The 22,746-nt window shown below is 42.2% G+C and overlaps 1 protein-coding gene and 1 long non-coding RNA gene across 2 annotated transcripts in view; one reads left to right on the forward strand and one right to left on the reverse strand.

The window, feature by feature from the left end:
* Positions 1-22,746, reverse strand: part of LOC126297428 (uncharacterized) — a 245,256-nt gene that overhangs the window by 222,403 nt on the left and 107 nt on the right. The window contains exon 2 of the long non-coding RNA XR_007552522.1: positions 22,544-22,648. This is a non-coding gene — a long non-coding RNA (uncharacterized LOC126297428). The remainder of the gene's footprint in view (positions 1-22,543; positions 22,649-22,746) is intronic.
* The window catches only part of LOC126297427 (uncharacterized), a 479,132-nt gene that overhangs the window by 175,644 nt on the left and 280,742 nt on the right, over positions 1-22,746 (forward strand). Inside the window, exon 2 of the mRNA XM_049988246.1 lies at positions 12,655-12,712. Coding sequence (XP_049844203.1) covers positions 12,655-12,712 — 58 coding nt within the window. The remainder of the gene's footprint in view (positions 1-12,654; positions 12,713-22,746) is intronic.

Below are 22,746 nucleotides of genomic sequence, written 5' to 3' on the forward strand. Positions count from 1 at the left end.
GTCAAAAAAATGGTTCAAATGGCTCTGAGCACTATGGGACTTAACTTCTGAGGTCATCGGTCCCCTGTAACTTAGAACTACTTAAACCTAACTAACCTAAGGGAATCACACTCATCCATGCCCGAGGCAGGATTCGAACCTACGACCGTAGCGGTCGCGCGGTTCCAGACTGAAGCGCCTAGAACCGCACGGCCACAACGGCCGGCCTCCTCCAAGTTCTTTGCTGTCTCTGACAATGTCATCGGCGAACCTCAAAGTTGTTATTTCTTCTTCATGGATTTTAGTGCCTACTCCGAATTTTTCTTTTGTTTTCCTTACTGCTTGCTCAATATACAGATTGAACAACATCGGGGAGAGGCTACAACCCTGTCTCACTCCCTTCCCAACCACCGCTTCCCTTTCCTGCCCCTCGACTCTTATAACTGACATCTGGTTTCTGTACAAATTGTAAATAGGCTTTCGCTCCCTGAATTTTACCGCTGCCACCTTCAGAATTTGAAAGAGAGTATTCCAATCAAGATTGTCATAAGCTTTCTCTAAGTCTAGAAATGTAGTTTTGCCTTTCCTTAATCTATCTTCTAAGATAAGTCGTAAGGTCAGTATTGCCTCACGTGTTCCAACATTTCTACGGAATCCAAACTGATCTTTTCCGAGGTCGGCTTCTACCAGTTTTTCCCATTCGTCTGTAAAGAATTCGTGTTAGTGTTTTGCAGTGTTAGTAGTTACAATTTTCAACAACAGAAGGCGCTGCAAGCGACGTGAAGGATATAGAAGACAACGCAGTCTGTGGGTGCGCCATTCTGTACGTCGTCTTTCTGCTGTAAGCGTGTGCTGTTCACAGCGTGCAAGTGTGCTGTGGACAACATGGTTTATTCCTTAGAACAGAGGATTTTTCTGGTGTTGGAATTCCACCGCCTAGAACACAGTGTTGTTGCAACAAGACGAAGTTTTCAACGGAGGTTTAATGTAACCAAAGGACTGAAAAGCGATACAATAAAGGATCTGTTTGAAAAATTTCAACGGACTGGGAACGTGACGGATGAACGTGCTGGAAAGGTAGGGCGACGCGTACGGCAACCACAGAGGGCAACGCGCAGCTAGTGAAGCAGGTGATCCAACAGCGGCCTCGGGTTTCCGTTCGCCGTGTTGCAGCTGCGGTCCAAATGACGCCAACGTCCACGTATCGTCTCATGCGCCAGAGTTTACACCTCTATCCATACAAAATTCATACGCGGCAACCCCTCAGCGCCGCTACCATTGCTGCACGAGAGACATTCGCTAACGATATAGTGCACAGGATTGATGACGGCGATATGCATGTGGGCAGCATTTGGTTCACTGACGAAGCTTATTTTTACCTGCACGGCTTCGTCAATAAACAGAACTGGCGCATATGGGGAACCGAAAAGCCCCATGTTGCAGTCCCATCGTCCCTGCATCCTCAAAAAGTACTGGTCTGGGCCGCCATTTCTTCCAAAGGAATCATTGGCCCATTTTTCAGATCCGAAACGATTACTGCATCACGCTATCTGGACATTCTTCGTCAATTTGTGGCGGTACAAATTGCCTTAGACGACACTGCGAACACCTCGTGGTTTATGCAAGATGGTGCCCGGCCACATCGCACGGCCGACGTCTTTAATTTCCTGAATGAATATTTCGATGATCGTGTGATTGCTTTGGGCTTATCCGAAACATACAGGAGGCGGCGTGGATTGGCCTCCCTATTCGCCAGACATGAACCCCTGTGACTTCTTTCTGTGGGGACACTTGAAAGACCAGGTGTACCGCCAGAATCCAGAAACAATTGAACAGCTGAAGCAGTACACCTCATCTTCATGTGAAGCCATTCCGCCAAACACGTTGTCAAAGGTTTCGGGTAATTTCATTCAGAGACTACGTCATATTATTGCTACGCATGGTGGATATGTGGAAAATATCGTACTATAGAGTTTCCCAGACCGCAGAACCATCTGTTGTTGACAATTGTAACTACTGTAATTTCGAAAGTTTGTCCGCCTGAAAATGTACTGTTGTCCCAAGCATATTGCAACAAACGGTGTATTTATATCGCTGCTCGTTTAGTCTTTATTGCCGTTTCAAATATACCGGTCATTTTTGAAACACCCTGTAAGTCGTAGGGTCAGTATTGCCTCACGTGTTCCAACATTTCTACGGAATCCAAATTGATCTTCCCCGAGGTCGGCTTCTAACAGTTTTTCCATTCGTCTGTATAGAATTCGCGTTAGTATTAAAGACGGAAAATTGAAATCGAGATCAGTTTTAAGAAAACATTTCTCGTTGACTTGAGTAATGAGGAAGTGTGCCAGGGTTATCAGTCAGTCCATTTTTACAACGGATATGTCGTCACCGTGGCCAAAATAAAGTTCCCTGTTGAATGTTAGCCGGTTGTGTCACACTGCGGGCAGTGTTTGCAGCCAATGTAGGCAATCAGTTCAAGGGCACTCTCTGCATCCAGGTTGCGCCAGCTCATACACGTTCAGCGGCGTGGCTCGTCTTCGTCCAAAACACTTATCATATTAATTTACTGAGATTTCGTCCTTCTCCCTTTGAATACTTCTACAGCTACTCTATTACTTTGTAATTCACACTTACCTGTGCTTGGAACCCATTCATACCAATTCTCTGCCTCGCACTATCAAACAGCATGTGGAAAAAAATGAAAAACCGAATTTTTCTGTGCGGATACTGATTTTCCTTATTTTATCAAAAATGGTTCAAATGGCTCTGAGCATTATGAGACTTATCATCTGAGGGTATCAGTCACCTAGAACTTAGAACTACTTAAACCTAACTAACCTAAGAACGTCACACACATCCACGCCACAGGCAGGATTCGAACCTGCAACCGTAGCGGTCGCCCGGTTCCGGACTGAAGCGCCTAGAACCGCACGGCCACAACGGCCGGCTCTTATTTTATCACGGTGGTCATTTCTTCTTATGTAACAAAGTATTTTCGCATTCGGAGGAGTAAGATAGTGATTAAAATTTTGTGAAAAGATCGCCTTTGTTGCAATGATTGCCACCACAACCCGCTTACCATACTCGTGATTCTTTTTCCTTTATTTCGAGATAATACAAAACGAATTGCCCTTCTTTGAAATATTTCGATGTCTTTCGTCAAACCTATCCATTAAGGATCCCATAGTCCAGAAATGCACGGACAGGGGTAGCTGGTGTGTTAAAGCATTTGCAAATACAACAGAGAGTAAAATACAATGGACGTGGGTGGGTACATGTCATTTAAGGAGTTCGTTGTCATTTCATATTTTTTATGCATTTAACGGAATGCAGTCTCTGTACGGTGGCATTCAAACCGAAGTTACTCAGGGTGACGACTCTTGGTGAAAGAAAATCAATCTGGATATTGTTCATTTATTTCTGTTACTTTTGTCTGTAGTGTATGGCGACAGAAGCAACGTGGGGCTCTTCACAGGATTTTATAGGAAGGTTGCAACGGCAGACTTGCAGGAACACACGAAAATAATCCTTGGTTGGTACAAGAACTGGCAGTTGATCCAGAACGTAGAAAAATATAACGTACTGCACACGTGGTGGCAAATCACTGGAAACACTAAGTATTGTGAAATACCAAGGAATGGCCGTCCAGGGTGAAATGATAACATAAAACAAATTGTTGGAATAGCAGATGCCAGGAAGAAATGCACTGGAAAAATCTCAAGGAAATATACACTACTGGCCATTAAAATTGCTACACCACGAAGATGACGTGCTACGGACGCGAAATTTAACCGACAGGAAGAAGATGCTGTGATATGCAAATGATTAGCTTTTCAGAGCATTCACACAAGGCTGGCGCCGGTGGCGACACCAACAACTTGCTGACATGAGGAAAGTTTCCAACCGATTACTCATACACAAACAGCAGTTGACCGACGTTGCCTGGTGAAACGTTGTTGTGATGTCTCGTGTAAGGAGGAGAAATGCGTACCATCACGTTTCCGACTTTCATAAAGGTCGGATTGTAGCCTATCGCGATTGCGGTTTATCGTATCGAGATCCAATGATTGTTAGCAGAATATGGAGTTGGTGGGTTCAGGAGGGTAATACGGAACGCCGTACTGGATCCGAACGGCCTCGTATCACTAGCAGTCGAGATGACAGACATCTTATCCGCATGACTGTAACAGATCGTGCTGCCACGTCTCGATCCCAGAGTCGACAGGTGGGGACGTTAGCAAGCCAACAACCATCTGCACGAACAGTTCGACGACGTTTGCAGCAGCATGGACTATCAGCTCGGAGACCATGGCTGAGCTTACCCTTGACGCTGCATCACAGACGCCTGCGATGGTGTACTCAACCTGGGTGCACGAATGGCAAAACGTCATTTTTTCGGATGAATCCAGGTTCTGTTTACAGCATCATGATGGTTGCATCCGTGTTTGGCGACATCGTGGTGAACGCACATTGGAAGCGTGTACTCTTCATCGCCAATAATGGCGTATCACCCGGCGTGATGGTATGGGGTGCCATTGGTTACACGTCTCAGTCACCTCTTGTTCGCATTGACGGCACTTTGAACAGTGGACGTTACATTTCAGATGTGTTACGACCCATGGCTCTACCCTTCATTCGATCCTTGCGAGACCCTACATTTCTGCAGGATAATACACGGCCGCATGTTGCAAGTCCTGTACGGGCCTTTCTGGATACAGAAAACGTTCGACTGCTGGCCTGGCCAGCACATTCTCCAGATCTCTCAACAATTGAAAACGTGTGGTCAATGGTGGCCGAGCAAGTGGCTCGTCACAAGACGCCAGTCAGTACTCTTGATGAATTGTGGTCTCGTGTTGAAGCTGCATGGGTAGCTGTACCTGTACACGCCATCCCAGCTCTGTTTGACTCAATGCCCAGGCGAATCAAGGCCGTTATTTCGGCCAGAGGTAGTTGTTCTGGGTACTCGTTTCTCAGGATTTAGGCACCCAAATTGCGTGAAAATGTAATCACATGTCAGATCTAGTATAATATATTTGTCCAATGAATACCCGTTTATCATCTGCATTTCTTCTTGGTGTATCAATTTTAATGGCCAGTAGTGTAATTCATCTACTAAAGAAGTGCCTTACAAAACACACGTTCAAACCATTCTTGAGTACTGCTCGCCAGTCAGATTCCCTTTTTAGGACAAGATCTAACGAAGTGCGGTGCGTTTCGTCACAGGATCATTTAGTCAGCTGCTCAACAAAGTTGGCAGACGTTACGAGAGGGGCGTTGTGCATCACGTGGACGTTTATTGTTGAAATCCAGAGAAAATACGTTCCAGGAAGAGTCGGTCTACATATAACTTCCCACTGCATAGTCTGACGATATGACTGCAGCTGATGTGGAGGATTGCCGCCTGTTGTCCTGCCCACGTCGGGGAAAAGATAGAGCTACTGATGTTGAGCATCCTTCTGCTTGTCTTGTCTGTACCGTTTTCGTGCACGTTTGACTTCCTGCATGGGGCTATAGTACACACAAATATTTTCAAACAATTGCTTTCGCCGTCATTACTTATTTTGCAGCCGAATAGCAAAACTCGCCTACTACTTTCAGTGTCTCATTTCGTAATCTTAATTCCCTCTGCGTTGCCTGATGTAATTCGACTGCCTTCCATTTCACTTGTTTTTCTTTTGTTGATGTTCGTGATATTATCTCTTTTCAAGACACTGTCTGTTGCATTTCACGGATCTTCCAAGTCCTTTGCATCTGTGGCCCTTCATCATACAAGCCCGTTTGATTGTGATATATCCGAGCAGAGAACCCCAGAATTTTTATTATGAAAAAAAAACCATGAACTACTATGGAAGCATGGTTTGGTTCCGAAGACGTGATCGGATGACCTAATTGATTAAGGCGGCTGCCCTCGATAAGGGCTCAAATCCCACACCCTGGCGCAAATTATATTGCGAGGAGTTATTTTTCACGAACAGATCGACTGTGAAATCTTATGTATTTAGCAGAAAACATTTACGTACGTCAGAAGTAAAATATTAATGATGAATTATTTCACGTGTTTTTGCCGTATCGTTCTGCTGGACGTCTTTCCAAGCAGTTGTGTTGTTATTCTCGACTACAACCGCATTCCTTACTGCCCACTCGCTAATCGTGGGCTGCATCGTCTGGACTTAACTTCCTGCATTCGCTTTTAAAGTAGCAGCAGAAGTCACGTTCAAGCAAAAATACTGTACTCGTGACGTTGTGTATGTTCATGTCCGCTGATTATGTGTTCCGTTCTATACAGTTCCGAACTCCCGTTTCATACTCGCAGAGCATCTAACCAGATTTGTGATTGGATTCAGAACTTCTTCAAGACAGAACTCAAAACGTCGTTCTTAACGGTACGAAATCGCCAAAGGTAAACGTAATTCAGGGGTACCGTAAAGCTGTTATAGGGCAATTACCCAGTACCCTATGTAACCGTGTGAAGCGATCTAATGTGGAATGACCACATAAAACTAGTTATAAGAAAAACAGATGCCTGACTGAGATTCATTGCGAAAATGTTAAGGAAATGTAATTCATCCACGAAACAACTGATTTAAACAACACTCGACAGACCGATTCTTACTTTTAATATACAAAAATTTTTTTCACAATTATTTAAAAACTTTGAGAATTAGATGACAATAATTATATAACGAGTTTCGGTTGATAAACTCAATCATCTTTAGATCTGATAATTTTGAGGCTTCTTTACTGTTATTGCAAACTCAGATTCCGTTATAGTATTCTAATTATAGGCCGATAAGCGACAACTACAAATTTCTGTTTTCTGTGAAAACCGATTGCGAAGAAGAAAACAAAGCAGCATATTGTTGTGTATACAGTTTTCGTTTTTATGAAATTTGTATCAGAGACACAGTTTGTTTAAGGTGTTAATGCCTACTATCGTTAAGTCAAACGACTGTGAGAAAGAAAACAGAACCGTACATTCTCAGCATAGAGGAGAACAGCATTTTCTTTCTTGCAGTCGGCTTTAACAGACAACCTGCACATTCTTGTTTACAAAAATATAGCCTTTGTCCATCTCATTGTTCATTAGTGTGTTGTGTAAATATTTGAAGTAAATCAGTCAAGAACTTTACGACATTTTTGCTAACAACCTTTCCCTTTATATGCATATTGCATATAACACTATATATTATATGTATTAAAAAGTATACAGCCTATGACCGTCCCAAAGTTCATTACAGTAACGTGTAAAAATTTGAAGAAATTCGGTCAATAACTTTTTGATAACCACTTTTCCCCATATAAAAATGTATATATATTTTATATATTATATATATTAAGAATGTATGTTCATTAGAATATCTTGTAAAAATTGCCAATACTCTATCAAAAACTTTTCGGATTTTCGGAAACAACATTTCCCCTTCATACACTAAATGTATATCTATATGTGTTCAGGAACAGTCTGGAGAGCTTGTAAGGGTGTTGTAAAATAGGTTGTGGTGAGAAAGAACCGTTTAGAAAAAAAATTCAATACGTTGCGCCGTTTACGAGTTAATTAGCATTTAAGTTGCCAAAGGCGCTGTCGCCAAACGCGTAGTTCGTTTGGTTTCCTAAAACCGAACAAGAGAGCGATACAGAAACTGGACATGGGACGGTAGTTAGGGTCGAATCCAAGCCAAAGGCAGAGTAAAAAATGGTTCAAATGGCTCTGAGCTCTGTGGGACTTACCATCATAGGTCATCAGTCCCCTAGAACGTAGAACTACTTAAACCTAACTAACCTAAGGACATCACACACATCCATGCCCGAGGCAGGATTCGAACTTGCGACCGTAGCAGTCCCACGGTTCCGGAGTGAAGCGCCAGAACCGCACCGCCACCGCGGCGGGCAAAAGGCTGAGTAGTCTCATACGCTATCATCTACGCTAAGAGTGCAACTGACACAAACTGCATCTGGCGGGCCGCTTGAATGGTAGAGCAAAACGGTCTGATTGACTAACTTCAATTCTAATTGACTCACAAACGGCGCAACATATCAAAGTTTTTCCTTGACAGTTATTTCCAGACTCTTTATGACCACACTGTATATTAAAAAATATATGTAGCCTATATTCGTCAGAATGCTCATTAAGGTGTCATTAAAAATTTTAAGTAAATCGATCAAGTACTTTTGAAGTTTTTGGGTACAAAGTCAAACAACAACTTGTCTGTGTATAGTAGTATACAGTATAGACAAACGTTTGTGGAATCTAATGAACAAGACATGTACATTCAACCAACAGAAGAGCAATTAAGTGCTTCTAAACCTACAATACTCGGAAGACAAAGATGAAATGACTCAGCAGAAATACACACACAGAAATATAATATAAATATGAAAACTGTCTACGTTAACCTAGTTATAAGAGTAAGCATACCTTGCTGGATGGAGATGCTCACAAGTGTAAGATCAAATCCAAAGGAAATAACATCATTGTGTGCCATTTGGCATGAAAATACACTGATGGGAAAAGTTGGAAATTTGTGCCTGACCGGGACCCGAACATTAACTTTTAGTTTATCGCGAACGGCTGCCCAGACCACCTCAGCCATCCGAACACTGTCCCTGACCAACCGAAATTTCCAAGTCATCCACACACTGCTGACGTAGTGTCCCAGCCTATTATCGTCGTTATGGGCGACGTTTCGCCGATTCCCGTAAGAGTTCGAGCGTGGTGTGCAAATGCACTGCCGGCTGGAGCGGCCGAGCGGTTCTAGGCGCTACAGTTTGGAACCGCGCCACCGCTACGGTCGCAGGTTCGAACCCTGCCTCGGGCTTGGATGTGTGTGATGTCCTTAGGTTAGTTAATTTTAAGTAGTTCTAAGTTCTAAGGGACTGATGACCTGAGAAATTAAGTCCCATAGTGCTCAGAGCCATTTGAACCACTTTTGCAAATGCACTGAGGGATCATTGGCCATCCTCGTCATAATTATATATGTGCTGTCAGTTCTTTTGGACACGCACGAAGGAACACACACCACATTTACAGGGCGAACATTAATAAAACCGATAAACTACGGGGAGGGGCTCCTGACTGAAAATGGTGGAAAAAAGGTCCTATGTACATGTGTCCAGAAATGGACGGTGTGCGTGCAACGACAACATATCATGTCAAACACAATACAGAGCTGCGTCATATCCACATGACAACAGATCTTCAAAGTGGCCTCCATTGGACATAATGTCATGCAGGACACACTTAATCGTACTTTGGCTTACAGCACGTTGGCGGGCCGCTTGCCTGGAGCTTGTCAAGGTTCCCTCGGTCCTCCAAAATCTGCTGTACGCACAGTCCGCCGCCTCCCTGTCTGAAAGAACCCACGATCACACAAACGCCCAAAAAGGACCCGAAATGTTGTGTGATGTTGTTGGTGTCTGTGAGGGCACTTGTTTCAGTATAACCGTGCTGCCTCTCGACAGTTTCTATCTGCTTGTACGTACACGAACACCATCTCGGCAAGTTCCCGACTTTTATTAATGTTCCCCTGTATATATGTGGGGTCTGTTCTTTCTCACATGTCTTGACAAGCAGAAAAATACATTGCAACATTAATAACGCGTTGACAACCATTTGCTGCACCCAACTGGTACCCGTACATCTGCTTGCATCATGGAGCGAGTCATTGTAGGATTCCTAACCACTTGCCACATGATCCTTAGATCCTCATTCCTCGTCGCCATTTTGCTCGCTCCAGACCCAGAACGTTGCACGTGGGTGCCATCTCGTGTACACTGCACCCAGTATCGTCTAATGGGGCACTCCGAACAATCGATTTGGCGAGCCACTTGGGGTGTCAACCAGCCTGTGCTTTTCATGCCGACGAAGAAGTCGCTCTCGAACTGGCTTAACTGTCGTGTAACACGTCTACCCCCTCATTCTACGCATACTAATGACCTCCTGGAGTTGTAATGTGATCGTCACGTGTATGACTTGTCCACCATGCACCGTTTAAATAGGGCCCCCTACCCGACTACAGCGCTACTGCAGGGTCTGTGGGCATGCACTCTGGCACCAAACTTATATCGTTTCTATACCTATATCTCATTGTACTTATTCGCAAAGTTTCGCGTTTGTAAGTACTGTAGGTACTGCATATATTATTTCAGTCAAATGTCTGCCTCTCTGCCAAGCAGTAGTTCGTTCATTATTCTTGTGAATCTGGTGGCGATAATTGGCTGTTACACGGCATTGTTTGTGCACTGACATGTGGTTCTGTAATCTATAGACTTGTTAGTCTCCAGACACCGACGAATAAATACAGCGTTCTACAGATAAATTACGTTGATGGGTGGTAGAACAGAACTACAACGTCAGTCCCTGTAATGGATGCTTTTTTTTTGTATCCTCATAGCAGCCGTCATATCGGAATTTCATGATACCTAGCAAGGTTACACGCTGCTTTTATTTTCTTTAAGCCACTGTGCGCCAATGACACCTACTGACTAATTGACCGGAATACAGGTGCAGTACTGCTCACGCTACGACGATGCACTGTTCTTGTCACTCACTATGCGGCGTTTGTTTTCTTTAATGTCATACATGAATGAATCTGCTTGATAAGTGGGTATGCTACTGTACGGACTATATGACACTTTTTACAGATAACGCTTTTACTCTGCATCGCACCGTTTGGTGATAACAGATCAGTATCAGCGATAATGTACTGCGAATACATAGAAAGAAAGATCCTTTACCATTTAGCTAAAATTTAGCAGGTCAGAAATTGGAAGCAGTTAGTTCCATAAATTATCTGGGAGTAAGCATTAGGAGTGATTTAAAATGGAATGACCATATAAAAAATTGTTCAAATGGCTCGGAGCACTATGGGACTTAACACCTATGGTAATCAGTCCCTAGAACTACTTAAACCTAACTAACCTAAGGACAGCACACAACACCCAGTCATCACGAGGCAGAGAAAAATCCCTGACCCGCCGAGAATCGAACCCGGGAACCCGGGCGTGGGAAGCGAGAACGCTACCGCACGACCACGAGCTGCGGACTGACCAGATAAAATTAATCGTCGGTAAAGCAGATGCCAGACTGAGATTCATTGGAAGAATCCTAAGGAAATGCAGTCCGAAAACAAAGGAAGTAGGTTACAGTACACTTGTTCGCCCACTGCTTGAATACTGCTCACCTGTGTGGGAACCGTACCAGATGGGGTTGATAGAAGCGATGGAGAAGATCCAACAGAGAGCAGCGCGCTTCGTTACAGGATCATTTAGTAATCGCGAAAGCGTTACGGAGATGATAGATAAACTCCAGCGGAAGACTCTGCAAGAGAGACGCTCAGTAGCTCGGTACGGGCTTTTGTTGAAGTTTCGAGAACATAACTTCACCGAGGAGTCAAGCAGTATATTGCTCCCTCCTACGTATATCTCGCGAAGAGACCATGAGGATAAAATCATAGATTAGAGCGCACACAGAGGCATACCGACAGTCTTCCTTTCCACGAACAATACGAGACTGGAATAGAAGAGAGAACCGATAAGGTAGTCAAGGTAGCAACCGCCACACACCGTCAGATGGCTTGCGGAGTAAGGATGTAGATGTAGATAAGCCACAAAATACACATAATCATCATCGTCGCACTGCTAGAACGACATGCGAGATTTTTCGCGTGACTTTACGTGCACACAGATTATAGAATGAACCGCCTAAAGCTGAATATTTCAATTACATTGCTTCCGACTCCGAAGTAAGCCATCCCTCGCCTCCATTGCACCCGCTGTCTATGGAGGCCCCAACTCGACTCACTTTAAGATAAGTACCATTATGAGCTTTAATTGCTCTTCGTATATCTTCGCAAACTTTCGTGGATGATCGGGTTACAATGCAATTCCCACTTTTTCCCGCAAAATTGTGTTTATTATTGATATTCGTAGCACTGTGGCTTCTTTTTATTAATACTGAGACCTTCCCTGGATCATGGTTTCTTAACAGTGAACTGCTTTTAATATTATTAGATTCATGTAGTTACCTGTTCGGTATCTGCAGCGACTGCACCATTATGACCAGTGCGTCCTTCGGTTAACGTACTTACACACCCCTTGCAACTGTCACTACAGCAGTTAACTGTCTGCTCTCCTAGGTAAACACATGCATCCCCAGCTTGTCACAAGCGCGGCTTTTGAAGTGACTCACTAGTTGCACTGAAGGCGACTTGACCCAACGCAAAAACCTGTATTAAAATTTTTCTATCGGGAAGTGTTGGTGCAGACGGAAACGTCGAGAGATACATCTCTCTCTCTCTCTCTCTCTCTCTTTTTTTTTTTGGATCGGTTTTAGCCATTGGAGCTGAGGTACTTCTCTTGGTAGTAAATTAGGAAGTAAGTGCTTACAAATGTTTCACTTCCATCCATCCTCAAAATTTTACCCTTCTGCATTAGTATTTCTTTCCTAGTTTGTTAGGTGTGAAGTGACTGTTGTGTTACGTCGCATCTTTACACTCATTCCACATCTCCAAAGACCACACTAGTGATATACGAATGAATGACTAGCACATTGAAGCTGTGTGTCCGGCAGGGGATCGGACTTGATTGTTTGTACACAGCATAAATCTGTCAGCTTCGGCTGTGTGAGTAAACGTGCAAGGCTTGAGAATGACAAGGTGTGCCTCCTTGTTCCAGATGCGGCAGTTACTTCGGCTGCTTGCAGTCCTCTGCCTCGCACACGGCGTCTTCACAGGTAAGGAATACATTCGCCTCACACGATCTTACTGTTTGTAGGGATGCAAAAGTTAATAGCAACACTCAGTTAATATTGAGTCGGGGCAGCTACTAGCGTATACTTTGCGTGCCCATTAGGGTGTCCTGTCAAAGAATTCGATCCGGATCTGAATCGGGAGACTGTATCCTCTGTTTCATCGTCTCAGCTGCTCAGGTGTCCTCACTTCTTTATCAGGACCTTGCAGCTTCTTCTTGAGAGTGCTTCCTATTGTCCTGAAAGCTGTATGTCATCGGAGGATCATATTGCGACTCGGAACCGCACGATTGATATTGTAACGAAATGTCTGCTGCATTGTATAATGTTCCTCCCTTCTACTAAATGTTCATGGATATACAGAAGTTAAATTTACTACGTTCAATTGGCTATGCTCCTTCCAGCTCTATCAATGTTCTTGTAACTTAGTGAGGTTGTACAATATATTAGCAGCTAAATGTTACTTATCTTACCATGCCTATTTCGTTGTCTAGGGAGCCTTCTTTGGTCATGTATAAGCTTTCCAATATTATGGGTCCAAGATGTTTCAATGACAAGTCGATTGTTAATTTTTATCGCCATATCAATTTAATTTTTCATTCTCGACACATTTTCTACAATACCGTATGTTAAGTAAATACATTGTGAAATATTTCTACACAAGACAAAGAACTCAATTTCTCAGTCAGTCACGTGGATCAATTTCAGTGGCATGTAATAAAATGGAACACCTATAGCTGTACTTAAGATGTTATTTATTCTATGACTAACAGTTTCGGTGCTTCAGTATACCATCTTCAGGCATTAACTGACCCTGAGGGGATTAACTCCGATGGCATACAAGATTCCTCCGTGGCCAACATCTATGAACTGGTTTTCACAGTCTAACTGTAACAACGATGTTATGTCTCCAACGATCAACTCAAATGTAACTAAGTTACAGGTGGTCTGCGGAAACCAGTTCAAAGATGTTGACCACTGAGGAATCGTGTGTACGATTGAAGTGAACCCCCTCAGGGTCTGTTAAGGCCTGAAGGTGGTGTACTGAAGCACCGAAAGTGGTAGCCATATAATGAATAATATCGTAAGGACGGCTGTTGGAATTTTATTACATAAGTAAACGGCCGAAGTCCCTCAAACCTCCAATCAGAAGGCTGGACGTACAGAAATCTCAATGGCTGCTATAATCATCCTTGTTTAATGCACAAGCAACTCTGATGCTATCTGACTCCAATCTTTAGCAACTCTGACGCGCATGACGCCAAAATTACTTTATATACTACGTATATAGCTTCCAAATCCTTCTAGAACCGGATGTAATCCAAATTAGTATTAACACGACTGTCTTAATTGAAACAAACATAATGTTTTCTAAAAATGATTATTTATATAAAGAATTTTTCACCTAAAGATCCATAACAAAGGTCGAAATTTTTTACAATATAAACAATAGGAGCTTCCTGCAATTGTACGCAGTCGACTATATAATCAAGAGTAAAATTATAAAGGACAACAGAAATTTTGTTTATATGAAAACTGAGGCATAATAATACTATCTTTACTGTGAAGTAATTCTTCGATCATTTGATAACAACTGTGATTACTATTTTTTTGGTTCAAGATCGATGTTCTGAAATGAATCGATATGAAAAATAAAAATTTGTTATAAAAATGTGTTTTGGTGATTACATATATGCAAAAATATCTTCGGATGTGGACTATATAATTTGAGTTTGTAAATTAACTCAAGCCTGGCCAAAACTTATGTGGAATCAAACATTTCAATTGGTGCAGGAAAATTCTGAGGAGACAAGATTCATTTCAATATCCCTCTCAGACAATACTGGTCAGAGGATGTGTACACTATTTGGTTGCTTTATGCATCACACATCAAAATTAGTTAATTCACAGAAAATTTCACCGAAAGTTGAAGGTTCTGGAAGTTTCTGACTTTAAAAAGTTTTTTTTAACATGTATCTAGCAAATTAACTATTAATTAAATTTAAGTAAATCCTTTTCTTTCACTCACAAATGGCACAAATGGAACTTCATATAACAAGTAAACAAAAATTTCAGTTGAATGAGCATTTATTTAACTGATTATTAGATATAAGACAATTTAAATGATTTTCTTATGATTTACAGATTTGTTGTTGTTGTTGTTGTCAAGACAGTAAAAATTAATACTTCTTAGACAAACAGAAAGTTACATTCACTCAGCGATGGTTTGCATTCCTTACTAAGCATTGAAAGCTGTTCTCTATGGCCAAAGAAGTAAAAATCTTCAAAATAGCAGTGCAGAGTTCAACATAAAGTCGGCAGCAGTAGTAAACATAATGCACTATGAACATATTTTTTAAAATTTCAAATGATTTTCCAGTTTTGTTGTAATATCTCTGTTGTAGATAATTAATATAAATTCACGTGGATACATTTCATAAAAATTATTATACCCTTGTAGAATAAAGTTATGAAATAATTCTCTAGAATAACAAAGGTTATTCTTTTTAGGTAACGGTCTTAACTGGTCACATTTTAGCAAAACAGGCCATATATATGGCATATCTTTACCCTTTACACTCATTTTAAGAAAAAATAATCCCCATTTTATTTTACACTGAACAATCTACAACTTTCTAATTATGTGCACTTTCTAATTATGGGCCTTTACAATGTCAGACAGATTTGAAAATGTTCATAAAGTGTTAGTACTTTATAGTCATCAACAGTATACTCAGTACCTTGTAAGGCATTTCCTATGTGATCATACAGTTGTTAATTAAGGTTCAAATATCAACAAGTTAGACCCAGCTAAAGCTTCATAAACATAAATAATATTATCACAGACCAATGCTCATCATCATCATTTTATCTAACTTCCCTATAGTTATTTCTCAGAATCTTCTACAGAATACAGTCTTAAATAAAATGCAATGCATTACAAAACAGAGCACCAGCCAATTCTTAGCATTTAATTTCCCTGACATCTTCATCAGCATCATATCATCATCAACAACATCATAATCCTTACATGTATCACAGAATAAACATTGTTTTAGCATCATACTTCACAATACCATTTCATCATTTTCATTTCAACGTAAACCCCATCAACATCTCAAAAAATCTGACAAAACTTCATCACAATACTATCAATATACTTCAGTTACACAACTCAACAAAAGTTTGGAATAACATACAGTTTGCTACAGTGATTTCTTACAGTACACCCACTGAGGTTTGTACAATAGCTTATTAATAAAATAAACATAACTGGTTGTGAAAAGAAGAACGATTTGGTTGCTTACAAAAAATCGTTACAAAACCCAGAGTGGGCTCTTTCCTAAGTGTACATCTTGGAAACAAAAACAGTGAAAATCTTTATCTCATGATGATGATTATCAGTCTTTAGTGCTGAGCATGTCCTCCCCACACACAGATGTGTTCCTCCACTCTGCAAGGCATGCTCTGGTTGAGATCATGAAGTTTATCTTCGTGTAAGAGGTCCCATTCCTCACGGGCAGCATTTAGGTGGATTTGGACGCTGTGCAATGGCCACCTTCACCAGGTCCCTTGCAAGCTCAGTTGCATTCATGTCTGGGGCCTGTGCTGGCTAATGCATTTAGCTGGCGTTGCATCTTTGAAGACACCGAGACACTGCTGGAGTACAGGGTGGTCTTGCATTATCATTGACTAGGATGAAATTGTCACTGACATCTTTCTGTAGGATGATACAATCATTTGTAGGTCCTCTTGGAGGTATCAAAGACCAGTCAAATTGCCGTTGGTGTGGATTAGAGGGGTCCACCGTTCCGTCATTATTGCCGCCCAGAACATTACACTTCCACCTGCAAACCAATCGACTTTCTAAGCGTATCGGCGTTCCTGGTGCCGTCTAGCGCTTCTCCAAACCCTAACATGTCTAGTGTCTGGTCAGAAGCCAGTATTGGTCTCTTCAGAAAGCATGACATTACTCCATTCTGCAAAGGTCCAACGTTGATGTGCAAGAGCCCAGGTCCTTCGATTGCGTCGGTTCCATTGGCTCAGTGCAAAACTTTTCGTTGGTCTTCTAGAATGAGGACCATCCTGAAGCAATCTTCTACGCACTCTTTGGTCTGAGATACGAGTCCCTGTTACCTGGGAGCTGTCATTCCCAATATTTCTGGCAGTTGATGTTGGGCGCCTCTAGCCGACAGTTGGAGAAAACTATCCTGCATTGGTCCTGTCATACGAGGACGACCATTGCGAGGTGTATCGTTCACGTGTCTCATCTATCTCTACTTTCTCCATACCTTAGACACACTTTGCGTGACATGTAACCAACCATCAGCATCTTGCTGTGTATGACATTCTGAAAATAAAGCTACAATCCTGACTCCATCAAAGTGTTGTATGCCTCTGGCATGTAACTGCAGTGCCGAACACAAACTGAATGAAGCTGTTGATACTGGTCTATTCGCAGTGTGCCACTGTGGCAGCGGTGTTTTCACGTGACAGGGAAACGGCAACAAAACAGCGTCCAGAATATGGGCTCTAATTGGATAATGTATGAAATACCTAGGTCAGTGATACCTCTAGTTCTGTAGACTACATTTTATGACAGTATTCCAAACTTTTGTTGAGCAGTGTAGAATAACTGCTCTGCGTTATAAACCTTCCATTTTATCCGTAATAGTAAAACATGCGTTGTTGACAACTGTGATTACTAATTTTCATAGTTCAAGATCGATGTTGTAAAATGAATCGATTTGAAAAATAAAAATATATTACCAGAAAAATAGTGTTTTGGCGATCAAATATGGGCAAAAATATCTTCTGATGAATATTTAGTTTGAGTACGAAAATTCTGGCCAAAATTTATATGAAATCGAAAATTTCGATTGACACACGAAAATTCTGAGGAGGCCTAACATTAAACAGTTTTTCAATTTACAGTGCAATCAGTACAGTGTCATTGTATATATTGTGTGTTGTTTTTTATATAGCTGTAGAAGTCAGTAGTAAATAATGAATCTATTTTTGTACGATTTTCATTAAATTATTGCAAAAAGAATGAACATAAAACCAGGTTTTTGGGGCCCAATATAATATTTAGTAGTTCAAAAGGGTTCTGTCTCCAAAAAAGTTCGAGAAGCGCTGTTCTAGAAGTTATAGGAGGAAACAGTAGATGAAGTTTTGACAAGGAACCCATGCCCGGAAATGCACCGTTTGATTGTAAAATAAGTTCGAAGATCGGGTCGGTTTCAAACCTTCGGCCTTACGGTACGCCCACAGGGGAGAAAAAGTGCGCTGACCTGTGTACCAGTGGCATGGGCAATGTTCTGAGTATTCTAGACCGGTTGGCTTCTACGTGGTGAAGAGCGTCTTCTTCAAGGGCGACAGTCCGGCGCGCCCATGGAACACCACAGCCAGCTCGCCTAGTTGCGAGCGACCAATTTCTCTGTCATTGTTGTAGTCGGACGATAATGTTACATGATGTCTTAATTACAAAAGGAACTGCCGGCGGCGCCCTCTACCCAATTCTGTGTGTACCGAGAAGCGGCATATTTGAAAGTGATCCGATATTCAAGTTTATTTTATATCCAAACGATACATTTCCGGTAATGGTCTGTATGTGATATCGTGTAATTTTCTTACTTGAAGCAAAAGCAACTTCATAGGTTCACTCTTAAGTAATAGCGAATACTTACACGTGTGGAAATACGTGCTAATAGAAGAAAAAAACGTTCCAGCAATCGTGGGTCCTCAAATAATCCGTTAGCAAGATTATTGCAAATGTATGGTTACGGCCTTAATATCAAATATTACCCTAGTCACTACAAATGTAAAAGTTTCGATTAAATCCCCATGTAATTGGACGTAGATTGCAATCACGGTCTGTCTTAACAATGAATGCAACACATTAGACGTTACAATTTATTGTACTTTCGTATCTGTTGAAGGAGGTGTTTTACGTTTCAGGCTCAGATTTGGCTGCAATATTGTGTTCGTCCCTGAACTGAGTTACGAAATCTTTCAAGTAAAAACGGATCGTCTCAAAGATTATACAACTATCCTTCAACCGTATTAAAACTCCAGACGAGTGAGCTCAGGTGGTCTGAGGGACTAAGGTGTAGGCGTTATCCGCGTTGGAGCCCACTGGCGCTCTGGCTGTTGTCTTACATCACTAACAAAAAGTTCTACTGTCTCATAATACATCAATCACATTCTCCAACAACGGACCATGGGTAATGATGATAATGAGATCCCATCCTCCGAGGAGGGGAGGGGACGATGCAGCAGACCTGCACCGCTGTATTAGGCAAGGTCCTAGCGGAGTTGGTTTGCCATTGCCTTCCTCCGACCGTAATGAGAATGAATTATCACGATGAAGACTACTGAACATCACCCAGTCATCTCGAGGCAGGGAAAATTCCTAACCACGCCGAGCATCAGCCCGGGACCCCATGCGCGGGAAGCGAGAACGCTACCACAACACCACGAGCTGCATACACCATGGGTAAAATTTGAGCCAATTATATGAGGACGTAACAGAAAAGTTTATACACTACTGGCCATTAAAATTACTACACCAAGAAGAAATGCAGATGATGGACGGGTATTCATTGGACAAATATATTATACTAGAAATGATATGTAATTACAGTTTCACGCAGTTGGGGTGCATAGATCCTGAGAAATCAGTACCCAGAACAACCACCTCTGGCCGTAATAACGGCCTCGATACGCCTGGGCAATGAGTCAAACAGAGCTTGGATGTCACGTACAGGTAGAGCTGCCCACGCATCTTCAACACGATACCACAGTTCATCAAAAGTAGTGACTGGCGTACTCTGACGAGCCAGTTGCTCGGCCACCATTGACCAGACGTTTTCAATTGGTGAGAGGTCTGGAGAATGTGCTGGTCATGGCAGCAGTGGAACATTTTCGGTATCCAGAAAGGCCCGCACAGGACCTGCAACATGCTGTCGTGCATTATCCTGCTGAAATGTAGGGTTTCGCAGGGATCGAATGAAGGGTAGAGCCACGGGTCGTAACACATCTGAAATGTAACGTTCACTGTTTAACGTGCCGTCAATGCGAACAAGAGGTGACCGTGACGTGTAACCAAGGGCAATCCAAAGCATCAAGCCGCGTGATACGCCAGTATGGCGATGACGAATACACGCTTCCAATGTGCGTTCATCGCGATGTCGCTAAATACGGATACGACCATCATGATGCTGTAAACAGAACCTGGATTCATCCGAAAACATGACGTTTTGCCATTCGTGCATCCGGGTTCGTCGTTGAGTACACCATCGCAGGCGCTCCTGTCTGTGATGCAGCGTCAAGGGTAACCGCAGCCGTGCTGCTGCAAACGTCGTCGGACTGTTCGTGCAGATGGTTGTTGTCTTGCAAACGTCCCCATCTGTTGACTCAGGGATCGAGACGTGGCTGCATGATCCATTACAGCCATGCGGATAAGATGCCTTTCATCTCGACTGCTAGTGATACGGGGCCGTTGGGATCCATCACGGCGTTCCGTATTACCCTCCTGAACACACGGATTCCATGTTCTGCTAACAGTCATTGGATCTGGACGAACGTGAGCGGCAATGTCGCGATACGATAAACGGCAATCGCGATAGCCTACAATCCGACCTTTATCAAAGTCAGAAACGTGATATGCATTTCTCCTTCTTACACGAGGCATCACAACAACGTTTCACCGGGCATCGCCGGTTAACTGCTGTTTGTGTATGAGAAATCGGTTGGAAACTTTCCTCATGTCAGCACGTTGTAGGTGTCGCCACCGGCGCCAACCTTGTGTGAATGCTCAGAAAAGCTAACCATTTGCATATCACATCATCTTCTTCATGTCGGTTAAATTTCACGTCGGTAGCACATCATCTTCGTGGTGTAGCAATTTTAATGGCCAGTACTGTATTTCAAATAGGAGAAACTGCTGAAAAGTAATGCGTCCGAATTTTTTATGTGTATACTGTTAAGGCTTTTTAAATGAAACGAACGTTATTAACATTCTACATCTCTATTTTTCAGTTTACGTATTTTCTACCATTTGCCGCTAGAGGTCTCCGAATTGTAGCGAATAAGATGGCGGTTTGTAACCTAACAACGTCGGTGTGCGAGCAACTGCGTGCTGTAATCGAGTTTCGAATTGGAAGAGTTCGGCCACACTTCTAGCATTCTCACCTCGACCACTAGCGTTGCGACACCTGCAACAATCCCACACCTTCGGTCCAGTGTCATCAGTCATTCTCGTTACAGTGCCGACTTGGCCCATCCGATTTTTATTTGTTTCCAAAACGTAAAGAATACCTTCGAGGACATCATAAGCAGAGGTTAGGTTGTGGCTCCTTCAACAAAAACAAACACTGACAGTATCAACAAACTGGTCTCTCACTTGGGACGAATGTGTTCGTCGCCATGATGACTATTTTGGAAAATAAATAAGTAGACAGGAAAATGAAGATGTTGAATCTTAATACCGTTTGTCTTCTTCCACAATCTTTACGAGTTTTCACAGAAAACATTGGGAGGCATTTCTTTCCAGCACACCCTTATACATTTGTAGTTACCAGTGGCGGATTGTAGCCATTGACTCGTAATTATCTCGGAAACGAGCTACTATTATCCTTTATTTTCACCCTGTCAGTCTTTGCTATTAATTATGATATGCACTTTATATGAGACATTTATGAAATGTACAGCGGTGATACATAGAAAGAAAGATCCTTTATCATTTAGCTACAATATTGCAGGTCAGCAACTGGAAGCAGTTAATTCTGTGAATTATCTGGGAGTAGGTATTAGGAGTGATTTAAAATGGAGTGATCATATAAAGTTGATCGTCGGTAAAGCGAATGCCAGACTGAGATTCATTGGAAGAATCCTAAGGAAATGCAATCCGAAAACAAAGGAAGTAGGTTACAGTACACTTGTTCTCCCACTGCTTGAATATTACTCACCAGTGTGGCATCCGTACCAGATAGAGTTGATAGAAGAGACAGAGAAGATCCAACGGAGAGCAGCGCGCTTCGTTACAGGATCATTTAGTAATCGCGAAAGCGTTACGGAGATGATAGATAAACTGCAGTGGAAGACTCTGCAGGAGAGACGCTCAGTAGCTCGGTACGGGCTTTTGGTGAAGTTTCGAGAGCATACCTTCACCGAGGAGTCAAGCAGTACATTGCTCCCTCCTACGTATGTCTCGCGAAGAGACCATGAGGATAAAATCAGAGAGATTAGAGCCCACACAGAGGCATACCGACAATCTTTCTTTCCACGAACAGTGCAAGACTGGAATAGAAGGGAGAACAGATAGAGGTACTCAATGTATCCTCCGCCACACACCGTCAGGTGGCTTGCGAAGAATGAATGTAGATGTAGATCTAATCTGATTGTAACAACATTTGCTACATTTGTGCACTACTTATTAAGCTATTATAATTATGTACTTGTGTATTATGTATCACTATAATATATTTCCTTCAGATATGACAATGAACTGATCCGAAAACCAATAAAAATAGGCTCAGCCCTTCTCTCAGAATAGCGAAATGAAGCGTTGCGTATTAAGTTCATTCCTAAATTATGTTCCTTCACAACGTATGTGGACTACTGTCGTTAACTATAACATTCATTATTACGGAAATCATTCAATCTGGGGAATGAGCCTAACTTAAATAAACATTGTCTTTATGCATAAAAAACCTTGTTAACATTTCTCATTCTACCAGTGATATTATGAAGAGAAAACAGTTATCATTTAGAGCTGGTTCTGATGGTATTGCGCTGTGAAGTTTGACTTACCTTGCAAGTTTGGCCTCCGATGACAGTTTTACAAGCACGAAAACTTCTCTGCTGAACTGTCAATTAAATACTCGCAACAAGATTTTAGGTTTTCTCTGTACGCAGCTGCAACAAAAATGACATAGGTATTAAATACAATTTAGCTTTAAAACAGAAACTGTAATGTTCCTTAGTCTCTCTTTTTTTCAGTGAGGACGGCTTTG

This window comes from Schistocerca gregaria, chromosome X (genome assembly GCF_023897955.1).
Source record: "Schistocerca gregaria isolate iqSchGreg1 chromosome X, iqSchGreg1.2, whole genome shotgun sequence".
NCBI classification, from domain to species: domain Eukaryota; kingdom Metazoa; phylum Arthropoda; class Insecta; order Orthoptera; family Acrididae; genus Schistocerca; species Schistocerca gregaria.